The sequence below is a fragment of the Helianthus annuus genome, chromosome 11 (genome assembly GCF_002127325.2).
Source record: "Helianthus annuus cultivar XRQ/B chromosome 11, HanXRQr2.0-SUNRISE, whole genome shotgun sequence".
NCBI lineage: Eukaryota > Viridiplantae > Streptophyta > Magnoliopsida > Asterales > Asteraceae > Helianthus > Helianthus annuus.
Window position 1 is genome coordinate 10,836,169 of NC_035443.2, and position 19,589 is coordinate 10,855,757.

At 38.9% G+C, this 19,589-nt stretch overlaps 1 protein-coding gene across 2 annotated transcripts; it reads left to right on the forward strand.

Annotated features, from left to right (window-relative positions):
* Positions 1 to 1,638: 1,638 nt before the first annotated feature.
* LOC110914500 (UV-B-induced protein At3g17800, chloroplastic) lies at positions 1,639 to 6,832 on the forward strand. Of its 2 annotated transcripts, none has more exons than XM_022159294.2 (3): positions 1,639 to 1,891; positions 4,305 to 4,603; positions 5,803 to 6,832. In XM_022159294.2, exons 1-3 carry the CDS (start codon positions 1,775 to 1,777, stop codon positions 6,578 to 6,580), a joined length of 1,194 nt encoding a protein of 397 aa, XP_022014986.1. In that variant the 5' UTR covers positions 1,639 to 1,774; the 3' UTR covers positions 6,581 to 6,832. The 2 variants fall into 2 exon arrangements, with proteins under 2 accessions (XP_022014986.1, XP_022014983.1); XM_022159291.2 differs by having other exon boundaries at positions 1,641 to 1,891; positions 4,302 to 4,603.
* The last annotated feature ends 12,757 nt before the right edge of the window (positions 6,833 to 19,589 follow it).

The window sequence follows — 19,589 nt, forward strand, 5'->3', positions numbered from 1 at the left end:
TAACCCATCGCATACAGGTTGGCTGGTGTAGATGGAGGGCATCCAGTGGGGTATTGTGAGATAGGAGGTTCCCAACTAAACTAAAGGGGAAATTTTACAGGGTAGCAGTTAGGCCCGCTATGCTATATGGAACAGAATGTTGGGCTATCAAGAAGACACAAGCGCACAAGATAGAGGTAGCACAGATGAGGATGCTGAGGTGGATGTGTAGACACATGAGGTTAGATCGGATAAGAAATGAGGTTTTTAGGGAAAGATTTGAAGTGGCAAGTATATGGATAAGATTAAGGAGGGGAGATTGAGATGGTTTGGGCATGTGAAGCGGAGGCAAATGACGGCACCAGTTAGAGTAATGGAAACTCTTACTGTGGAGGGGAGGAGAGGAAGAGGCAGACCCAAACTGACATGGGACGAGCAGATTAGGCATAATTTACTAGAGTTGCATCTTTCTGAGAACATGATCCAAGATAGGACTTCGTGGAGGCGTAGGATTAGGGTTAAGGATTTCTAGAGGATATTGCAATAAAGTCTTAGGTATATTTTAGGGACGTAGGTTTTTCTTATTCTTTAAGTGACTTTTCCGGTGATTACCTTCTTATGTTTATGCTCAAATGATGTTGTATGCTATTATACATGATTTACATTATATTGTGTCACTCTGATCACTTTTTTGGTATGGATGACTTCTTGTTTCTATATTCTTTGACTTGGTGTGTTGGTATGCTGTTCGTTTTGGAGCCGAGGATCTCTCTGGAAGCAGCCTCTCTATCTCTAGGAATAGAGGCAAGGTCTGTCTACTCCCACCCTCCTCAGACCCTATAAATAGCTTTTCTACTTGTAGAGTTTACTACGTATGGTTGTTGTAGTTATCTGAAAACGTAATGATATTTTAAACAAAAGGATTTATGATACATGATTTAAACACGTGCTTACTTTTTAAAAATTCTAGATCCAAAGCGAAGTGAGTGACCATGATGAAATTTAGTTTAAACTTTGGGATCACATTATTTATTTATTTTTTATTATTATTATTATTATTATATAAAAAACATGCAAGCTACAGCAAAAACTTGATATTTGTGGGGTTTTTTTTTTTTTTTTTTTTTTTTCATTTTGTAAACCTCACCTCTTAACTTTCTAAAAATTTTATAAAATGTTATTTTAACCCTCAAGAATTTACGTGCTTATATTCGTATGTGTTGGTATAAATTCAAGTTGATTTACGTTTTGACGTAATATTTTCCCAAAACGAGCCATGTAAAATATAATACGTTTTCGTGCTTATTTGTATGGATGCTTTCAAGTGGTCTATGTTTTGATTTAAATTTTGTTTAGAAACACGTCGGTTACGCTTTCATTAGACGGTATAAATTTGAGTTACTTTATGTTTACAATTCATATCAAATATAATATGTTTTCGTTCTTATTTTTATAGACATTTTCAGTTGGTGTATTATTTGACGTTTATATACGTGCCGGTATAAATTCAAGTTGGTTTACGTTAAATATAATACATTTCCGTGCTTATTTTATGGATGTTTTCAGCTACGTTTCGACATAAATTTTATTCAGATTAAAATCGGGCCCAATATAATACCTTTTCATGCGAGTTTGAGGGTATAAATTCAATCCCGAGGTGTGCCAATAATAGTCACATTCTAGTGATAACTCATTATTCATCTTCCCATTTATCAACATACCTTTCGCACAATCTTCATTCTTTACACCTGCTTACAAATTCAAGTATCTAGGGTTTCAGATTCTTCCATCACTGATGGAAACAGCAACTGCTATCCAATCTCCATTCGGTACCTGCATCAGACCGTCGAATAAAACCGGTTCAGGACGCTATCACAATCGTTCTATCGCGTTTGCTACTGTTTTGAATAAGGTATATTCATGTGCTAGCTCGTAGTTTAAGCGAATTTGAAAGATTATGTTGTTTATGTCGATCTGTGTGGTGATTTTTATCTGTTATGTTGTGTTTAGGTATTTGTGGTTTTGTTTGATGATTTCACTGCTACATTTATGCTGTTTGTTACTGGAGTTTTTGAAATTTGTTGATTGTTGAATTAAATGAAATTAGATGAGAATTATGTTGCTTGTGGAACAAGTTATCTTTGTGAATTAGGGTTTTGGAGATAAAAATTGAAGGGAAAGTTGATTTGGATTTTGTGTTATACAAAAGGAATCATGAAAACTAGGGATGAAATCGCTACCGTACAAAAAACCAAAATGAGTAAAAACACAAACCGCATATGATATTGATGATGGCCATGGTTTTAAAAAACGCTTAAGGAGTGCGCCTCAAGGCGCGCCTCGAGGCGAAAGGCCAAAAAACGAGTCTGAGGCGCGCCTCATGGGGTTTTTACTGCATATGCGCCTCAGATGGGCTGAGGTGCTAAGAAAAGCTGCGCCTCATGGGATTTTCATAGTTGTTTTTGATGTTTTTGACTTTTTGTGTCAATTTCAAGCATTTCATGTCTTTTTTATGTATGTTTTTGATGATTTTGATGAATCTGATGATGAAATTAGTTAGTATTATTATTTTTATAATATATGTAATTTTTATATTTATTTTTTAATACCGCCTCGGCCTTTCGCCTTGTTTCGCCTCAAGGCTTACGCCTTGTGAGGCAAAGGGAAAACGCCTCGAAACTCGTTTCCGTTCTTTTAAACCTTGATGATGGTGGTATTGTTTGTACCGGGAGTGCAAAACTACTGAAATTAACTAGAGTTGAAATCTAAAATTATAAAAATGAATATCGGTTCTTGGACTGATGTTGATTGGTCGGTATTGGTACTTAACTAAGGGGGAAGTGGGGAGATGTCGTATTTATTTGTGAATATGTTGAGGGTTAGAGTAAATTTTGTACGTTTGTATGTGTTGGAAACATGGTTTTAAAAAACGATTGAGGCGTGCGCCTTGAGGCGAAACGCCCAAAAAACGATTCTGAGGCGCGCCTTAGGGGGTTTATATTGTATGTGCGCCTCAGAGGGGCTGAGGCGCTAAAAAGGCTGCGATCCTCAGGGGTTTTTGATATTTGTTTTTGATGTTTATGACTTTTTGTGTCATTTTCAAGTAATTTATGTCTTTTATGTGTGTTTTTGATGATTTTGATGAATTTAGTGATGAAATTAGTTAGTATTACTATTATTATTTTTATAAGATATATAATTTTCATATTTATTTTTTAATTCCGCCTCGGGTTACGCCTCGAGGTGTACGCCTTGTGAGGCTAAGGGAAAATGCATCGAGGCTCGATTCCGTTCTTTTAAACCTTGGTTGGAATTGAATCATGGTTATCGTGTTCTTATGAAGTATGGCACGAGGTTAAGTTGAATCATAATTTATGAATGTTAGAAGTAAACAACTGATTACATTTCCAATAAGTTGAAGCGTTTTTATGAATGTTACGTAATCGACTAATCGTTAAGTGTTCTAAATAGTCTGCGATTTTTGTTCAGTAGTAGATAGATCGATTGTGTTCGTATGTAATAGCTTTGCAAATAAAGTTATGTTTTAATTCCCACAAGACCTCAACAAACCATGTAACATACCAATTATCAGCTTTCATGATATATAATCTTATAACATGGGAAATATAATCTTAACAACTGGTAATCTTAAACATATCCTTTACAACTACTACACCTTAAACATAATCTTAACAACTATGGTCAATTTAGGGGTGCAAACGAGTTGAGCCGAGCCCGAGCTCGGCCAGGCTCGAGCTCGAGCTCGAGCTCGATTAACTTATGAGAGCTCGGGCTCGAGCTCGGCTCGATTCGAGCTTTGTTTTCAAAGCTCGAGCTCGGCTCGTTTGTATTTTATTAAGCTCAAGCTCGGCTCGGACTCGGCTCATTTATTATCTATTAATTAGTATATTAAATAAAAATAATATAAATAATAGACTTTTTAGGCTTGCGAGCTCGATAAGTAAAGCTCGGGCTCGGCCTCGTTTACTAAATAAGCTTATTTTTAGGTTCGAGGTGGGCTTGTAAACAAGTTTAAATAAGCTCGGCTCGACTCGGCTCATTTACACTAAGGCTCGATAAGGCTCGACGAGCCTAACGAGCTTCACATATGAGGCTCGAGCTCGGGCTCGATAAACAAACGAGCTTTGTTTTGAGGCTCAAGCTCGGCTCGGGCTCGGGCTCGATAAGGCTCGGCTCGTTTCGAGCTTTTTCTCGAGCCGATCTCGAGTAGCTCGCGAGCCGCTCGGCTCGTTTGCACCCTAGTCATTATTCATTAGTTCTAAACTCAAAGATCTAATCTTTCCCTTTATCGGTTGGTTCAGCAGGGATTCCCCTCGTTTTCTCACCCCCGAGTGGGACTCAGAAGTGTATCTTTTCAAAGTCAAAAGAAGCGAAGTGTAATCAGAGCTTCATCATCTTTCGATTCTACTGGACCCTCTGCCCCAATCGCGCCACTCCAACTCGAGTCTCCAATCGGCCAGTTCCTTTCACAGATCCTAATTAGCCACCCGCATCTGGTACCTGCAGCAGTTGATCAGCAGCTTGAGCAGCTTCAAACCGATCGTGATGCCGAGAAGCAAAATGAAGAACCTTCTGCTGCAAGCACCGATCTTGTTTTGTACAAGTGAGTGAATAACTGAATATTTGGTGATTTGTTGACATTCGTTAAGTTATTATTTGTAGAACTCGGCCTGTAAACGAACCAAACGAACACGAACAAAGGCGTGTTTGTGTTTGTTCATTTAACTTGAGCCAAACACGAACATATAATCGAACACATTTTTTTTGTTCGTGTTCGTTCATTAAAAATGGGCATGTTTGTGTTCGTGTTCGTTCATGTTCGTTCGTTTAAAACCTAAATGGACAGTTCATGAACGTAAATGAACACAAACAAACATAAACAAACAAACGTAAATGAACACAACTGAATAAACATAAACAAACATAAATGAAAATGACCACAATTGAAGAAATATAAACGAACATAATTTAACATTAATGAACATAAACGAACAAGTCTAATACATTACAATTCATCCGTAAACACATCTAAATTAGGGTTCATACATACTAACTATCAATAGTTTCTATATGATTAACAAATAAGTGATCACTTACAATAAGTTCAATTGCGGGCCATATTTTATTACTAGAAAACTCAGTTACTGTTAAGATATGTTTAAATTAGTAGTTAGGAAGCCTCTTTTATGTTTATATTTAGAGTTAAATGCCATTTTAGTCCCTGTGGTTTGGGCCATTTTGCCAGTTTAGTCCAAAGGTTTGAAACGTTGCCATTTTAGTCCACTGGGTTAACTCCATCCCTTTATCCTGTTAACTAGAAAGGCATTTCGGTCATTTTATAGGTAATTCTGTTAACTAGAAGGGCAATTCGACCATATAAAATGATCGGATACCCTTCTAGCTAACAGAAAAAATGGACGGAGTTAACCCAGTGGACTAAAATGGCAACACTTGAAACTATTTGGACTAAAATGGCAACGTTTCAAACCTTTGGACTAAACTGGCAAAATGACCCAAACCACAGGGACTAAAATGGCATTTAACTCTTATATTTATATGAATATAACTACTTATATATTTGTTAAAATTTAAACGAACAAACACTAACGAACATAAATGAACGAACACAACGTGTGTTCATGTTCGTTCATTAACTAAACGAACAATATGTTTTTGTTCATGTTCGTGAACTTCCCGCCGAACAAGTTCACGAACATTTTGTGAACGTTTGGTTCGTTTACAGGCGTAAAGCTAATGCGGGCTATTGTGCATGTTCTTACTTCTTACTTCTCGTTTTTATAGGAGGATAGCTGAGGTGAAAGCTAATGAAAGGAAGAAGGCGCTCGAGGAGATTTTATACGCGTTGTTGGTGCAGAAATTCATGGATGCAAATATTTCGTTAATCCCATCTGTAACACGCTCACCCCCCACATGGCCTCACGAAGACGACAAGCTTGAGCTTCTCCATTCTCCGGAAGCTCTAGAAATGATTCAAAGTCACTTGGCCCTGATACTCGGAAACCGTGTCGGTGATTCAACATCCGTCGCTGAGATTAGCAAACTCCGAGTCGGGCAGGTTTACGCAGCTTCCGTGATGTACGGTTACTTCGTCAAACGAGTCGACCAACGGTTCCAGCTTGAGAAAACTACAAGGATCCTTCCGGAAGGTCTGGACAGAGAAAACGATAACATCCAACTGCAAGCCGCAGGAGACGAGCGGGTCCCGCAAACTCATCCCGAAGTCACTTCATGGGCTGAACTCCCCAACTCCGGGCCGGCTTTGAAATCTTCTCGGTTGAGGAACTATGTGATGTCGTTTGACGGTGAGTCACTTCAACGATACGCTACAATTAGATCTAAAGAAGCGGTTAGTATCATTGAGAAGCATACCGAAGCTTTGTTTGGTAGGCCCGAGATTGTGATTACGCCCGAAGGAAGGGTTGATTCATCTAAAGATGAGGTTATTAAGATCAGCTTCGGTGGGTTGAGGAGACTTGTGTTGGAGGCTGTTACATTTGGTTCCTTTTTGTGGGATGTTGAGAGCTATGTGGATTCGAGGTACCATTTTGTCGCTAGTTAATGTTCTCAAAGTTGCGTCAAGGATGTCGCATAACTAAACATACTCGATACTAAGTGGTCCCATAAGTTACCATTCGTTGCGACATTAAGTAGATTGTATATACTACCCATGTTTGTTTGTTTTTTCAAATTCAGATTTAGCATCATATGGTTTGTTTGGAATTTATGTTGAGATGCTGATCACCCGGGTGTTTAAACGCTTTTTCAAGTGACATGTTTGGAATCAAACGCGTAACTAAAACTCGTCGTGAAATTGTTTGTGTCAACCTGGACGGGACCCATCAACCCAAACACGACCTGAAATGTCAGCAAGTTGATATGGTTGTTTGTATATCGCATACTTTGATTACAATTTTTTTAGAACGGCAGCTCGCAGTCGTCTAATCTTCTTCTAGTTACGAAAATGCTACTGCGTTTTTTTGTCTTTTTCATGCCATTCGTACGTTTAGTATGTTAAAGTTATTTGTACGGGAACTTTATTCCTAGTTTCTAATTACTTATGCTCCATTTTCATCTAATTCATTGGTGAATATGTATATTGGAGTAAAGTGCAATTTGCCACCTTATGGTTTGCTCTAGATTATATATTGACACCCTATCTTTCAATTTTTGTCTAGTGACATCCTGTGGTGGACATTCCATTGCTCTTTGACACTCAACCGTTAATGTTTGTTTAAAAACCATGTAAAAAGACAATCCTACCCTTTTACAGTTGTTGAGTATGCCACCTAGTGGTTTTATAACTGTAACACTTTGAAACTCCCTCCAAAATATAAATTTGTCATTTTAACCGGAACAAAGTTTGACTTTATTGAGTCAAAGAAATCAATTCCATGCAATGTTTTAAAAACCGGTTTTTAAATCAAACCGGATTAGGCTAAAAAATGGTTGAAGGTTAAATCAGGTTGTACCGAGCGGTTCAACCGGGTTAACTAGCTAACTCTATAATTTTATAAATTACAGCATTAACTCAAAAGTTAATCTGAAAATGCATGATTACATATTAAAAGATGAACCAAAAGTAAATACTTAATAAAAAATAATCCAAAAGGTAATCGAAATTCATTCAATGTTCCAACAACCTCTTTTAAATGAAAGTGTACGATATGTTTAAGCCATTTGAGTGTTAAATACATCTACTATTTTCGGTTCATACAATATTAAATAAGAACTTTTAGTTACGAATAATCATAATATATAAAAATTGCCTAAGATAAGTAACATATATAATAAAAATAAGTAACAACCCAAACTAAATTAACCCTGGGCCGGTACCGGTATTACGTTTCAAACCGGTATACCGGATTTTACCGCCGGTACAAACCTTATGCCGTTTCACTTATTTACCGGGGTGTTTCGTACCGGATTTATATCGGGAAGCGGTAATACCGGTATAACCGGCCGGTATTTACCGGTTTTTAAAACATTGATTCCATGTCTAAATGGTTTGACTTTATTAAGTCAAACCCAATCAAAGCACCAATAGAATCAAAGCATTAGTAGAAATCAAACCAAAATTAAGCTTTGACTTTAATTAGTCAAAGCTAATGAACCCAAATTGTCACTTAAATCAATATTATGAGTTATAGTCACCTAATGAACCATGCCAAGTGAACAAACTTGCACTTTGTGATCCTAAATGTGCAGGTTCGCCAAAATGAACATGCATCAAGTGACCAAATGACCAAATGTGCATGAAGAGGAATCATAACTTAAGTTGTTGACCCTAGAACATGCATCAAGTGACCAAATGATCAAATGTGCATGAAGAGGAATCATAACTGGACCTATACATCATCAAACCATGATCCAATGGACATGTTCAAATTGTCATTAAACAAATGGACCAACTTGGACTACATTTGTGACAACGATCAAATCTTGATCATAAAACTATGATCAATGATAAAATAAACGGAGCTGTTCATCATCAAACTATGAGAAAACCATCATCACACACAAACTAAACTTTGAGAAAACCACCATCAAATCGTGATCAAAATAACCATTGTATAATTACACACATCAAGTTTATATTGAGAAAACCATGACCACACAAAGCATGATTAGTATTTATACATATCAAAATTCCATAACTATACATATCATCAACCTAGTTAATTCAGTAATTATGCATATAAAAAAGTTAAGTTAAGCTAACCACAGGGTGGCAAATTGCACTTTACTCTTTATGTTGTTATGTGCTTGTGACGTCCTTGATCATTTTGTGGCTTATCTTTGATACATTGTTCTGTCTTTGTGAATACTAAAATTTGTTCTTTGTTTTGTTTTGTTTTGTTTTGTTTTGTGTTCTTTCTATAAGCATATGCATGTTTGATTCGTCTTCCATTTTTTGTGACATGCATATATGTTTGATCTTTGTTCTAACTTCTAACACATATACACACACATTGTTCTTCCTCCCAACTTGTAATATATTGCTTATCGTATTGCTTCATACTCTACTTGTAAAATGTGATCATTTATGACATATACTACTTGAGGAATGTGATTCTCATAAATAATCTCGCTCTAATGATAATGATGATGTTGTAAATTCTATTGATAAATGACTTCATTTTTCATGCAATCTTCTTTAATGACCTTCTGGATACTTGTAATTTTCATATTTGCTCATATGAAATGGATAGAAGTATTGAATAATATAAGGGGTGTGATAAATATACCCATTACAAGGATTAATATACCCAAAAGTCAATTTTAGTAATGATTAACTACTTTCTTATATTATTTTATTATAAAGTAAAAAGTAATAATTATGTTTTATTATAAAGTCAAAAGTAATAATTATGTTTTTATCTTATTTTATTTTATAATACTTTTGTAAAAAAAAAGGGATCAAGACTATATTTCCTTTATACTGAAGGCGAAAAAATTAGGAAGGCCACACCACCTTAAAACACTATCCCGAACCAGATCTTGTGATGAGCAATTCCCCGGAAGATTCGATACAAAAAACTTTGTAATCACCACGTTAGCCTTCGACCTCTGACCACTCTTCCTATTCCTATCAATCTTGAGAGAGACATCATACATTCCTCATCGATTCTTGATCTGCCGCCATATCTGTATATTTATTGATGCTAGTTGTGATATATATTACACTTTGCTACATGAATTGTTGATATAACTTCAAGAGTTAACCCGATATTTTCTATTTATATGATTTATTATTATTATTATTATTATTATTATTATTATTATTATTATAATTAATAATTAAAAAATAAAATAGAAATATTAGGTAATTAATGCTTTAGGTAATTAATGACAATCTTTTCTCTCTCATGCCCACCTTTCTCTCTCCTGAAAGGTTGAATTTTTGGTATATTTAACAACACCCTAATATAAAGAGTAAATTACTATTTGAGTTTCTAAGTTTTGGTGGTTTTAACTACTTGAGTTCAATTCTTAAATTCTTAACGACCTGCGCATCTGATTTTTTCCAATTGCACGTATTAAAGTAACCTGGTTTTACAAACTTGTTATTTGATAAAATAAAGTTCTTTTAAATGATTAAAACTCAAAAACAACTGATTCTTTGTTGAAATCAGGTTACTTTAAGCATAATAGTGTGCAGTGCCAAGTAAAAATCAAGTTACATGTATGTATACATGATGTTTGGTGACATCTATAAAATCTACTTCTATTTTCTTACACTAAAGTTAGCACGAGACTAGAACCAACGTTGGTGCACCAATTAGAAGGGCAACACACGACCCATACCCAAACACGACCTTATCAAGTGAGTTGATATGGGTGTTTGTATATCACACTCTTATTAGACTAAGGGGTATGGAGAGCCTCATCCCTAAGGGGATGGGCCGCCACGTTGGCGCCACGTAGGAGTGGCTTGGAGGGGATGGACCTAGGGGGTGGGGGATGAACCCCTTTATGTATATATATATGTATGTATGTATGTATAGGTATATGTGAGAGAAGGAAGGAGAAGGGAGGACCGGCGAGAACGGCCGTGGGTTGCTGGGGAAGCCGGAAAAGGATGGGGGGGGGGGGGGGGCGGTGTGGGGGACCGGCGCCGGGGCTCGCCAAAGACAACTCACAACCATCTAGTTATATCATATATCACATACTCTCATTACATTTTACATTTTACATTTTACATTATGCATCCTCAAGCTATGCATAGAGCCATACAGGTCCATCAATTCAAGGCCGACTATTGGGCCGGCCAACCCATGTTGTTGCCCGAGGCCCAAATAATGTATTTAGTATATGCATCCATTTAATATACATAAAAATGTTGGTAGTGAAGTGGAAAAAAACCATCTATAATGTAGATATCTGATGTTCAAGGTCTAACTCTAGCACCAATATCCTATTCTTTTTAATTCATTTACCCTTCCACAGTTTTAAGCCCAATTTTTTTATGTCGCCTAGGGCCTAAATTTTTTTAGAGTTCTCGGGGACGATCCTGCATCCATAGACATGCCTACGTCAAACATGCAAGAGATGGAATATTGACTGACACTAGACTGAGGGACATGATCTCCCACCTCTACATGGCAGTCACATAGACGAGTTTCTGTCTAAAATGTCACAAATCAAAGATTTAGGACCGACCCAGGTGATTGACATAAAATCCCACCTCGAATTGGCTAGTTGTCACAACACAAATCATGTTATCAGAACTAGCACCAGGTGATGGGCACGAAATCCCACCTCCAATTGGTCAGTTGTCACAAATCAGGGATTCAGGATTGGCTCCGGGTGACAGGTATGAAATTCCAACTCAACTAGGTCGATTGTCACTCATCATGGATTCTGGATCGGGCATGGAATCCCACCTCCATTTGGACGTTTGTCACAGATAATGGATCCAGGACCTGCCCCGGGCGACGGTCACGAAATCCCACCTCCACTTGACTGGTTGTCACAGATCATGGATTCAGGTTCAGTCCCAGGTGACGGGCACAAAATCAAAACTCCACTGAGGGACTTATAGATGAGTCCGTGTAAAAAATGTCACGTATCATGAATTGAAGACCGAGCTCGCGAGATGCAGGGCACGAATTCCAACCTCCTCGTTCACTCATTAATTAGCCTACTATGTCTTCCATGTTCCAAAGCATGGGACATTAAAGCATCACATCCAAATAACTCAAGCTATACCTATGTTATTTATTTATTTTTTTTGAAAGGTAAATTTCATTCAAAACAAAACGACGACCCAAGCCGGGCCGACAAACAACTACATACTTACATATTTACAAAAGAACACCAATCCTTCCAATCTACACCTTTATGCTTCGATCTATTAGAATACCACAAAAAAACTTAAAACCTTAATTTCACTTAAGATACCTTCGATTTTGACCGGATCATTCGAAAATTTAACTTTATTCCTGGCTCGCCATATGCTCCAACGATATCATTATGATTCCTTGAACCGCCTCCTTTTTCTTCTGAGACACAACCAAGCCTTTATATATAGGAAAAAAGATCTTTAAGAGAAAACACGAAAATACGAGGAATTTTGCACCAACTACTAACTCCGAACCACACCGAAGAAGCGATAAAGCATGCAATGAACAGGTGGTCAGCGGTCTCGACATCCGAATTGCAGAGAGGACATGATGGATCACCAATGTTGATATTACGATGCAAAAGAGCCTCGGCGGTTGGAACTTTAGTCATCCCCAACCTCCAAACATGTATGTTGACCTTTAGCGGAATCCAGCAACACCTGTCCAACACAGAACCGATGTTCAAAGCAGGGACCTCATTCAACAAAATTTTTACAGCTTTGACTGAAAAGCACCCAGCAGGATCAGACGACCAACTCCAACGGTCCGTCCTATTGGACATCTGAACCTCATTAAGCAAACCGCACAACTGTTCATAACCGGCGCGAAGAGCTTCAGCATTCAAATCAGAATTCCAGCTCCAATTTAAAATAATTTCGCCATTTTGAACACTAATTCTGTCCGCCACAGCGCATTTTTTATCGACTTCCACTCTGAACAGATCTGGAAACGCAGACTTGAGCGGCTCGTCCAGGATCCAAGAATCGAGCCAAAAAGCCACGTCCTTTCCGTTACCGATGCAACCTTTCAAATAATTCTTTATAGGGTGACCACCCACCTTCGTGTTAATGAAAATTTTAGCGATATTATTCCAGACACCGGATTCCCATCCCTTCCTATTTGAGTGCAAAGCGACAATGACCTTTTTCCAAAGATTACATTCTTCCGTCTTGTATCTCCAACCCCATTTTGACAAAAGAGACGTATTCACCACTTCAAGCTTGCTTAAACCCAATCCTCCCTCTTTTTTATGACGAGTAACCGTATCCCATGCAACCTAATGCATTTTTCTTTCTTCCAAGGATCCTCCCCACAAAAATCTTTTAATCAAAGATTCTAATTCAGAAATTACCTTTTTAGGAGCTCTATAAAGGGAAAAATAGTAGGTCGGGAGATTTTCCAAAACTGACTTTATCAGGACCACCCTTCCCCCAATGGATAGAAGATTCGACTTCCACTTGGCTAAACGGACCCGAAAGATCTCTAAGACCGGTTGACAATTGGAAATCCTGTTCATGTTAGCTCCAACGTTAAGACCGAGATATTTAAAAGGCGGACAATCTGGTTTACACCCCACTACTTTAGCCATCTCCCCAGTTTCATCCAAAACTACTCCAATGCCAAAAAGATTGGACTTGTCGATGTTGATTTTGAGACCTGAAACAATAAAGAAAACCCAAAGGATTCTCACAATATTGATAAGCTCAACTCTTGACCAGTCTCCCATCACAATTGCATCGTCCGCATAAAGAAGGTGAGAAATGTTCGGCCCGCTGTTAGGAATGGAGATCCCACTAATAATCCCACCGTCCTTAGCATTACTGATCATAGACGAAAGAGCCTCCATGACAACCAAAAATAAAAACGGGGAAAGTGGGTCACCTTGTCTCATTCCTTTCTCACATCTAAAAGTGAACGTAGGTGAACCATTAACCAACACCGAAGAATTCGCCGATTTAAGAATTCCCATAATCCAAGAGCACCACTTGTTGTGAAAACCCATTTAATGAAGAATACTAACAACAAATTTCGAACTCAAATTATCGTAAGCCTTATCAAAATCAAGTTTTAATATGAACGCCTTGGATTTCTTCTTTTTAATCCAAGAAATAAGCTCGTTAACGATAAGAGGACCATCCAATATGTATCTCCCTTTAAGAAAAGCCGACTGTGTATCCGAGATAATTTCATCTAGAACCAACCTCAGACGATTAGCGAGAACTTTCGAGATCACCTTACTAATCACTCCAACCAAATTAATGGGTCTATAGTTGTTAAGCGAGACTGGGTCTTTAATCTTAGGAATCAAAGCAATGAAAGATGCACCGCTTCCTAAGTTAATATCACCTGAGTTGTGAAACGCCTCAAATATCCTCACAAAATCATCCTTAAAAATGTTCCAAAAATGTTTTATAAATCTGAAGTTCATCCCGTCCGGGCCCGGAGCCCTCTCGTCCCCGCAACCGTAAACGGCCTCTTTAATTTCACGCTCTGAGAACGGTTCGATTAAAAAGTCACGGTTCACGTCCGAGATCTTCTTCAAATTATGACATACCAGATCCGGCCTATTAGGGACCAGGTCTTTAAACTTATCCCTAAAGAACGAGAGAACCTGTTTTTTGATAACCGAAGGTTTGGAGCACCATTCACCATTGATGTTGAGGCCATGAATCGTATTAACAGCTTTCCTATCATTCACCATGGCGTGAAAAAATTTAGAGTTTTCGTCCCCATCTAACGCCCATTTCACACGCGATCTTTGTTTAAGATCAGCGTTCTTCCTAAAATCCACTTCGCTCACTACTTTTCTATTTTCCGTCAAAGACCATTCTTCTTCCTCAGTGAGCTCCCTATTTTCCATTTCATTCTCTAAAAGCTCCAATTCAGATAAAGCCAAGTTTTCTCTTTCTTTTTCTTTGGATAAAAATTCGTCCCTCCATGCCTTTAACCGAGCTCTAATATGAGCAAACTTGGAAGTTAGACTCATGTTAGGAGGATTTTGAGGAACAAAACTCTCAGCCGCCTCCAAAACCGCCTCCTCGAAGCCCGGCTGACCAAGCCACGAACTAAAAACCCAAAACGGACGAGGACCAAAATTACAATCTACAACCTCCAAAATAATAGGGCAGTGATCGGAATGTCTCCCAGGAAGCACCCTAGCACAAGCCGAAGGATACGAATTAAAAAACTCCTAACACACCAAGAACCGATCCAATTTGCTCAACTTTTTGCCACTGTCCTTGTCACACGTGAATTTACGCCCTTGCGAACGATATTCCAATAAATCGTTCTCAAAAATAAATTTGTTAAAATTCTCAGCACTATCCGCTTTAAAGTTTGTGTGTTTCCTTTCTTCGATGTACCGGATAGCATTGAAGTCTCCTGCTAACACCCACTTACCTTCATTCGAACTAATCACATCCGAGAGCTCATCCCACAGTTGACGTTTGGCCATAGTTCTTTGCGGAGCATACACATTAACCAGATTTATGAGTACCCATTACCAGCCAACGCTCCTCTAATAATAAGAAAGTTCCTATTCTGAATAATTTCTTCGACTTTGAAAATGTTTGGATCCCACATCCAAATCAACCCTCCAGAAAGACCGACTGACGGAGCAAAAGCAAATTCGAAGTTGTTATTTCCCCAAAAACCCACCAAATTAGATCTAGAAACAGACTCCACTTTTGATTCTTGCAAAGCAACTGCCCCAATTTTGTTGGACATTCTCAAATCCTAAACCAACATCGCCTTGGCACCCCCAATAATGCCTCTAACGTTTAATGAAAGAAAATTCATGGATTCACAGCATACATACCTTCATTTCTGATGATCTCCATGATAAGCTCATCGTGGTTACCAAGATCGACTCCCACCACATTACCGATTTTGATCGTGGCCTCAACCTCATCGTCTTCCTGTTGGTCAAACGTGTTAGCCACAACATCTTCCTGTTCTCCACTAGAAACATCAGCTTCAACGATTATATCCGGCTCCCTAGCTTCATTATCCAAACCGGGATCTTTTTGAAGAAAGACCTCAGCCGATTTCGTCCGATTTTGATCTTCCTTGTCTAAAAGAGCCACACCTTGGGGATTCACTTTTTGTTCCACATTGAGGTCAAGAAGAAATTCCCCAGAATTCCTGGCCCGCTTCTTTGGCCTTTCTGCCGAAATTGGGCTGGACATACCATTCATGTTATTGACTTTATTCCTGGGCCTTAAAATGCTATTTCTTTTCTTGCGCCTCTTCTCTTTATCCGCTGACTTAAAATAAAACAATTCTTTTCTATATGGAATAACACCACCTGTTGAAACTTGGGCCCCACTAGAAGACAAAAGCTGCTCCCCATCTGAATTCTCAGTCCCAATATTCTTCTCCGCCGCAACCGACTTGTAATTAGTGCCAACATTATCTGGTTCATTAATTATACCAGGCCTTTCGTTTTCCGCATGCACCTCACCAACTTCAAGTGGACCGTCGTCCGGAGCAGACCTTTCGTTGCCTTCCACCGTCTTCATGATTTCCGGCGACGTCATATCTATTCCCGGAGCGACCACCTTACCCACTGAATCCGGTGCCCAGTCGTTGATTTCTTCCAATATCCAGACTCTGTATAGTTTTTTCTTCCATGTCAACGTTACGTGTTCATGTATCCTGCCTCCTTCCCCGACTAACAAACCAATCCAACCAACCGATAAATTATCGTCTTCCGCCTCCATGTTTGATCCATGTACTATTTTACCAAAACGTTCAGCTATGTTGTTCAAAACATCATTATCCGCCAGCTGCAAAGGAACACCCTGGATTTTGACCCAAGCCAGTCTTTCGAATGGGAGCGACTGACCTTCCCAAGGCTCTAAACTACTGAACCATTGCTTCCAATTTTGATACTCAAGCATGAAGTTATTGCATGACTCGTCATCATCGAATTTTAAGAACATTAATAAACCTCCCAGATAACTAAGAGTGATCCAGTTACAACCGTTCCCCGCTAAAATAGCATTAAGATTCCTCATAATCCTTAGATCTTTGCATCTCCCCACTAAAGCTCTGCCAATCAACTCCTTAAAGGCCAAAGTTTCGTCCGCAATGTTGATGGTTCAACCATCCTCCAATATCGACTTACTGTTATCGACTTTTGAACCTTCAACATTTTTAAAAAGATCACTAAAAAGCTTCCCATTGCATTGAAAGAGGAAGGAGGATGATGACTCTTAAACTCCTGTGGAGGTAAAAAAATGTTCCTTTCTTGTACCTACCAAATCTCCAACCTTCCCATCTGTTAAACCTTCATTTTCTTTAGCAAATCTCGCAATGTTTGCGATGAGTTTCGACCCCCCCATCTTAGTACCATTGAGGGCTTGCTCCATTTCTTTCACGTCCACAACGTTCCTAAAACTTACGAATCCGAATTTCCTACCTTTTTTATCCACTTTTCTAGTGATATAAACCCCTGCTACTTCTCCAAACATTTTCACAAAATCTGCTACGTCCCATGGTCTGCATCCTTGCGGAAGGTTCGTGATGTAAAACTTGGTTATGTTTCCGTTGTGTCTTCTTGCTCCTTCTCGACCGTTGTTCCTGGGAATCTTCTTACTCGGCACGTCTTTCCAACTACCTCCATCATCCTCCACCTCCATTGACACGGAAGATAGGATCGCACAGAAACAACCCCGGAAGCGAATGGAATCATTGGAATTCAGATAGAATGGAAGGAAAAGTTTAAGCCACAACCGATTTGTGACTCAGGTCGCTCCTTGCACGCTATGCCAATTACCAACTCTTCATCGAGCGACCAGCGGAATGTTTCCGGCACACTGAAGCCAAAAGGGGCGAGACCGATCCCGGACGACGAATGGGAGTTTCGAAAGATCAGTTTAGGGATAAAGGTCAAGGCAAGGGAAAGGCGACCTCGAACGCTAAACCGATGATCTCTGCTCCGTCAAGCCACCAGCGACGGCCAGGAAATTTCGACGACGTTTGGGTTCCTCTGACCTAAGGTTTTTGATTATTAGTGTTTGTTATGAAGGTGTTATGGTTGAAACCAAAGAAGAATTCATGTGCTTTCTTACAATCTACTGATATGTGCATCTCCTTGAGACCCAAGCCCACGTTGTCATGCATTTCAATGTCTCCAAGTAAACCTGGATTACTGCATGCATTTGTTACTTTGTTTCCTTGAATAGTGGGTTATTAGTTTACATGTTCCAGTCGGTTATCATATTGTTAGTTTCTTTCATTTGTAAGCCTATATAATGGCATTATATGTTATGTTTTGAGGTATGAATGAAAAATAATAAATTGAATCTCTTCCAAAAGTCTATCAATTCTCTCTAGCTTCAATCTTTTTTCTTTGGATCAATTGGTTAACGATTAGGTTCGTAACAATTGGTGTCAGAGCAGCCTTGATCCACATCTATGGTCCCTCGAAATCAAACCTATGAAGAGTTGTTGGATCAAATCCAGTTAAGTCTTCAAAGGATGATCGATATCCTCAAAACACCAACCCCATCTTCGGCTCACGAACCACCATCACCCGCTTCCGCAGCAACACCACCACCATCGCTAAAAACCACACCACAAACTGCTTCGGCTGCTGCACCATCAGCAAAACAATCTGCGTTACAAGCACCATTTCCTGCACCATATGGTCCAAAATCCGCACCACCACAAGCCGCATCCTATACACCCACACCGATGGCAACAACCATTACACCAAAACCTACCTCCTCTTCTTCTCAAGTTGTTTCGAAACCAATTCAATTGTTCTCTCCAAGGCCATGCACCAGATTAGTAAACGTGGATTGCATCAACAAAAGTCTCACATCCAGATCCAAGTGTTTCAATCTTGTAAGCGAGGAAGAAGCCAAGAAAGTTACAGCTGGGAAACGCGAGTGGCGCCCTCCTTGGCGCTTTCCCATGACTTTTCCAAATTCCGTGGGAAGGACCGAGTGGCGGCGCCCATGGAATATCACCAAGTATCTTCAGAGTTCATCCTTGAGGGCAGGGATTCTTCAAGCGGGAGGGAATGATATGTGCATCTCCTTGAGACCCAAGCCCACGTTGTCATGTATTTCAATGTCTCCAAGTAAACCTGGATTACTGCATGCATTTGTTACTTTGTTTCCTTGAATAGTGGGTTATTAGTTTACATGTTCCAGTCGGTTATCATATTGTTAGTTTCTTTCATTTGTAAGCCTATATAATGGCATTATATGTTATGTTTTGAGGTATGAATGAAAAATGATAAATTGAATCTCTTCCAAAAGTCTATCAATTGTCTCTAGCTTCTATCTTTTTTCTTTGGATCAATTGGTTAACGATTAGGTTCGTAACATCTACTGCTAGTGGATTCACTTTTATACCTATGTTATTGATTCTATTTTGCTTTACTTTTGTTTTTTTTACTTTATACCTTGTCATTAATAATAATAGTTATAATTAGATAAATACGCATTGACTTTTACTTTACTATTTCTCTTGTGTCCAAAAGTTCTTAGATTCTCTGGTCGGTTGTACTTTCATTTGAATGTCTATACTGTCACGCGCTTATTCTCCTATATATATTAATTCATAACTGGTCGGTGCAATAGTCACTTATTGAAGGTTATTTATTTGTCACTGAACTTCCTAACTTCATGATAATGCACAACCAACAAACTGAAATGGGATTTCTGCCTAAGGAAGAAACAGAGATCACCAATGCTTCAACCAAGGTCCTTGCATCTTTCATCCAACATTCAAAACCCTACATCTGAACACCACCCTTTGTTACCGCTGACGACATCTGAGTTCACGGCTGAACCCTAGCGCCGTCGTCAGAGTTGTGGTGTTACCCTCAGAAAAGCCACCACCGATGTGTTGAACTGCAAGAAAACCACCGTCGTCACTAATCGCGTTGCCGGAAAACCGAACCCTCCTCCATAGCAGCTCAGATCATCA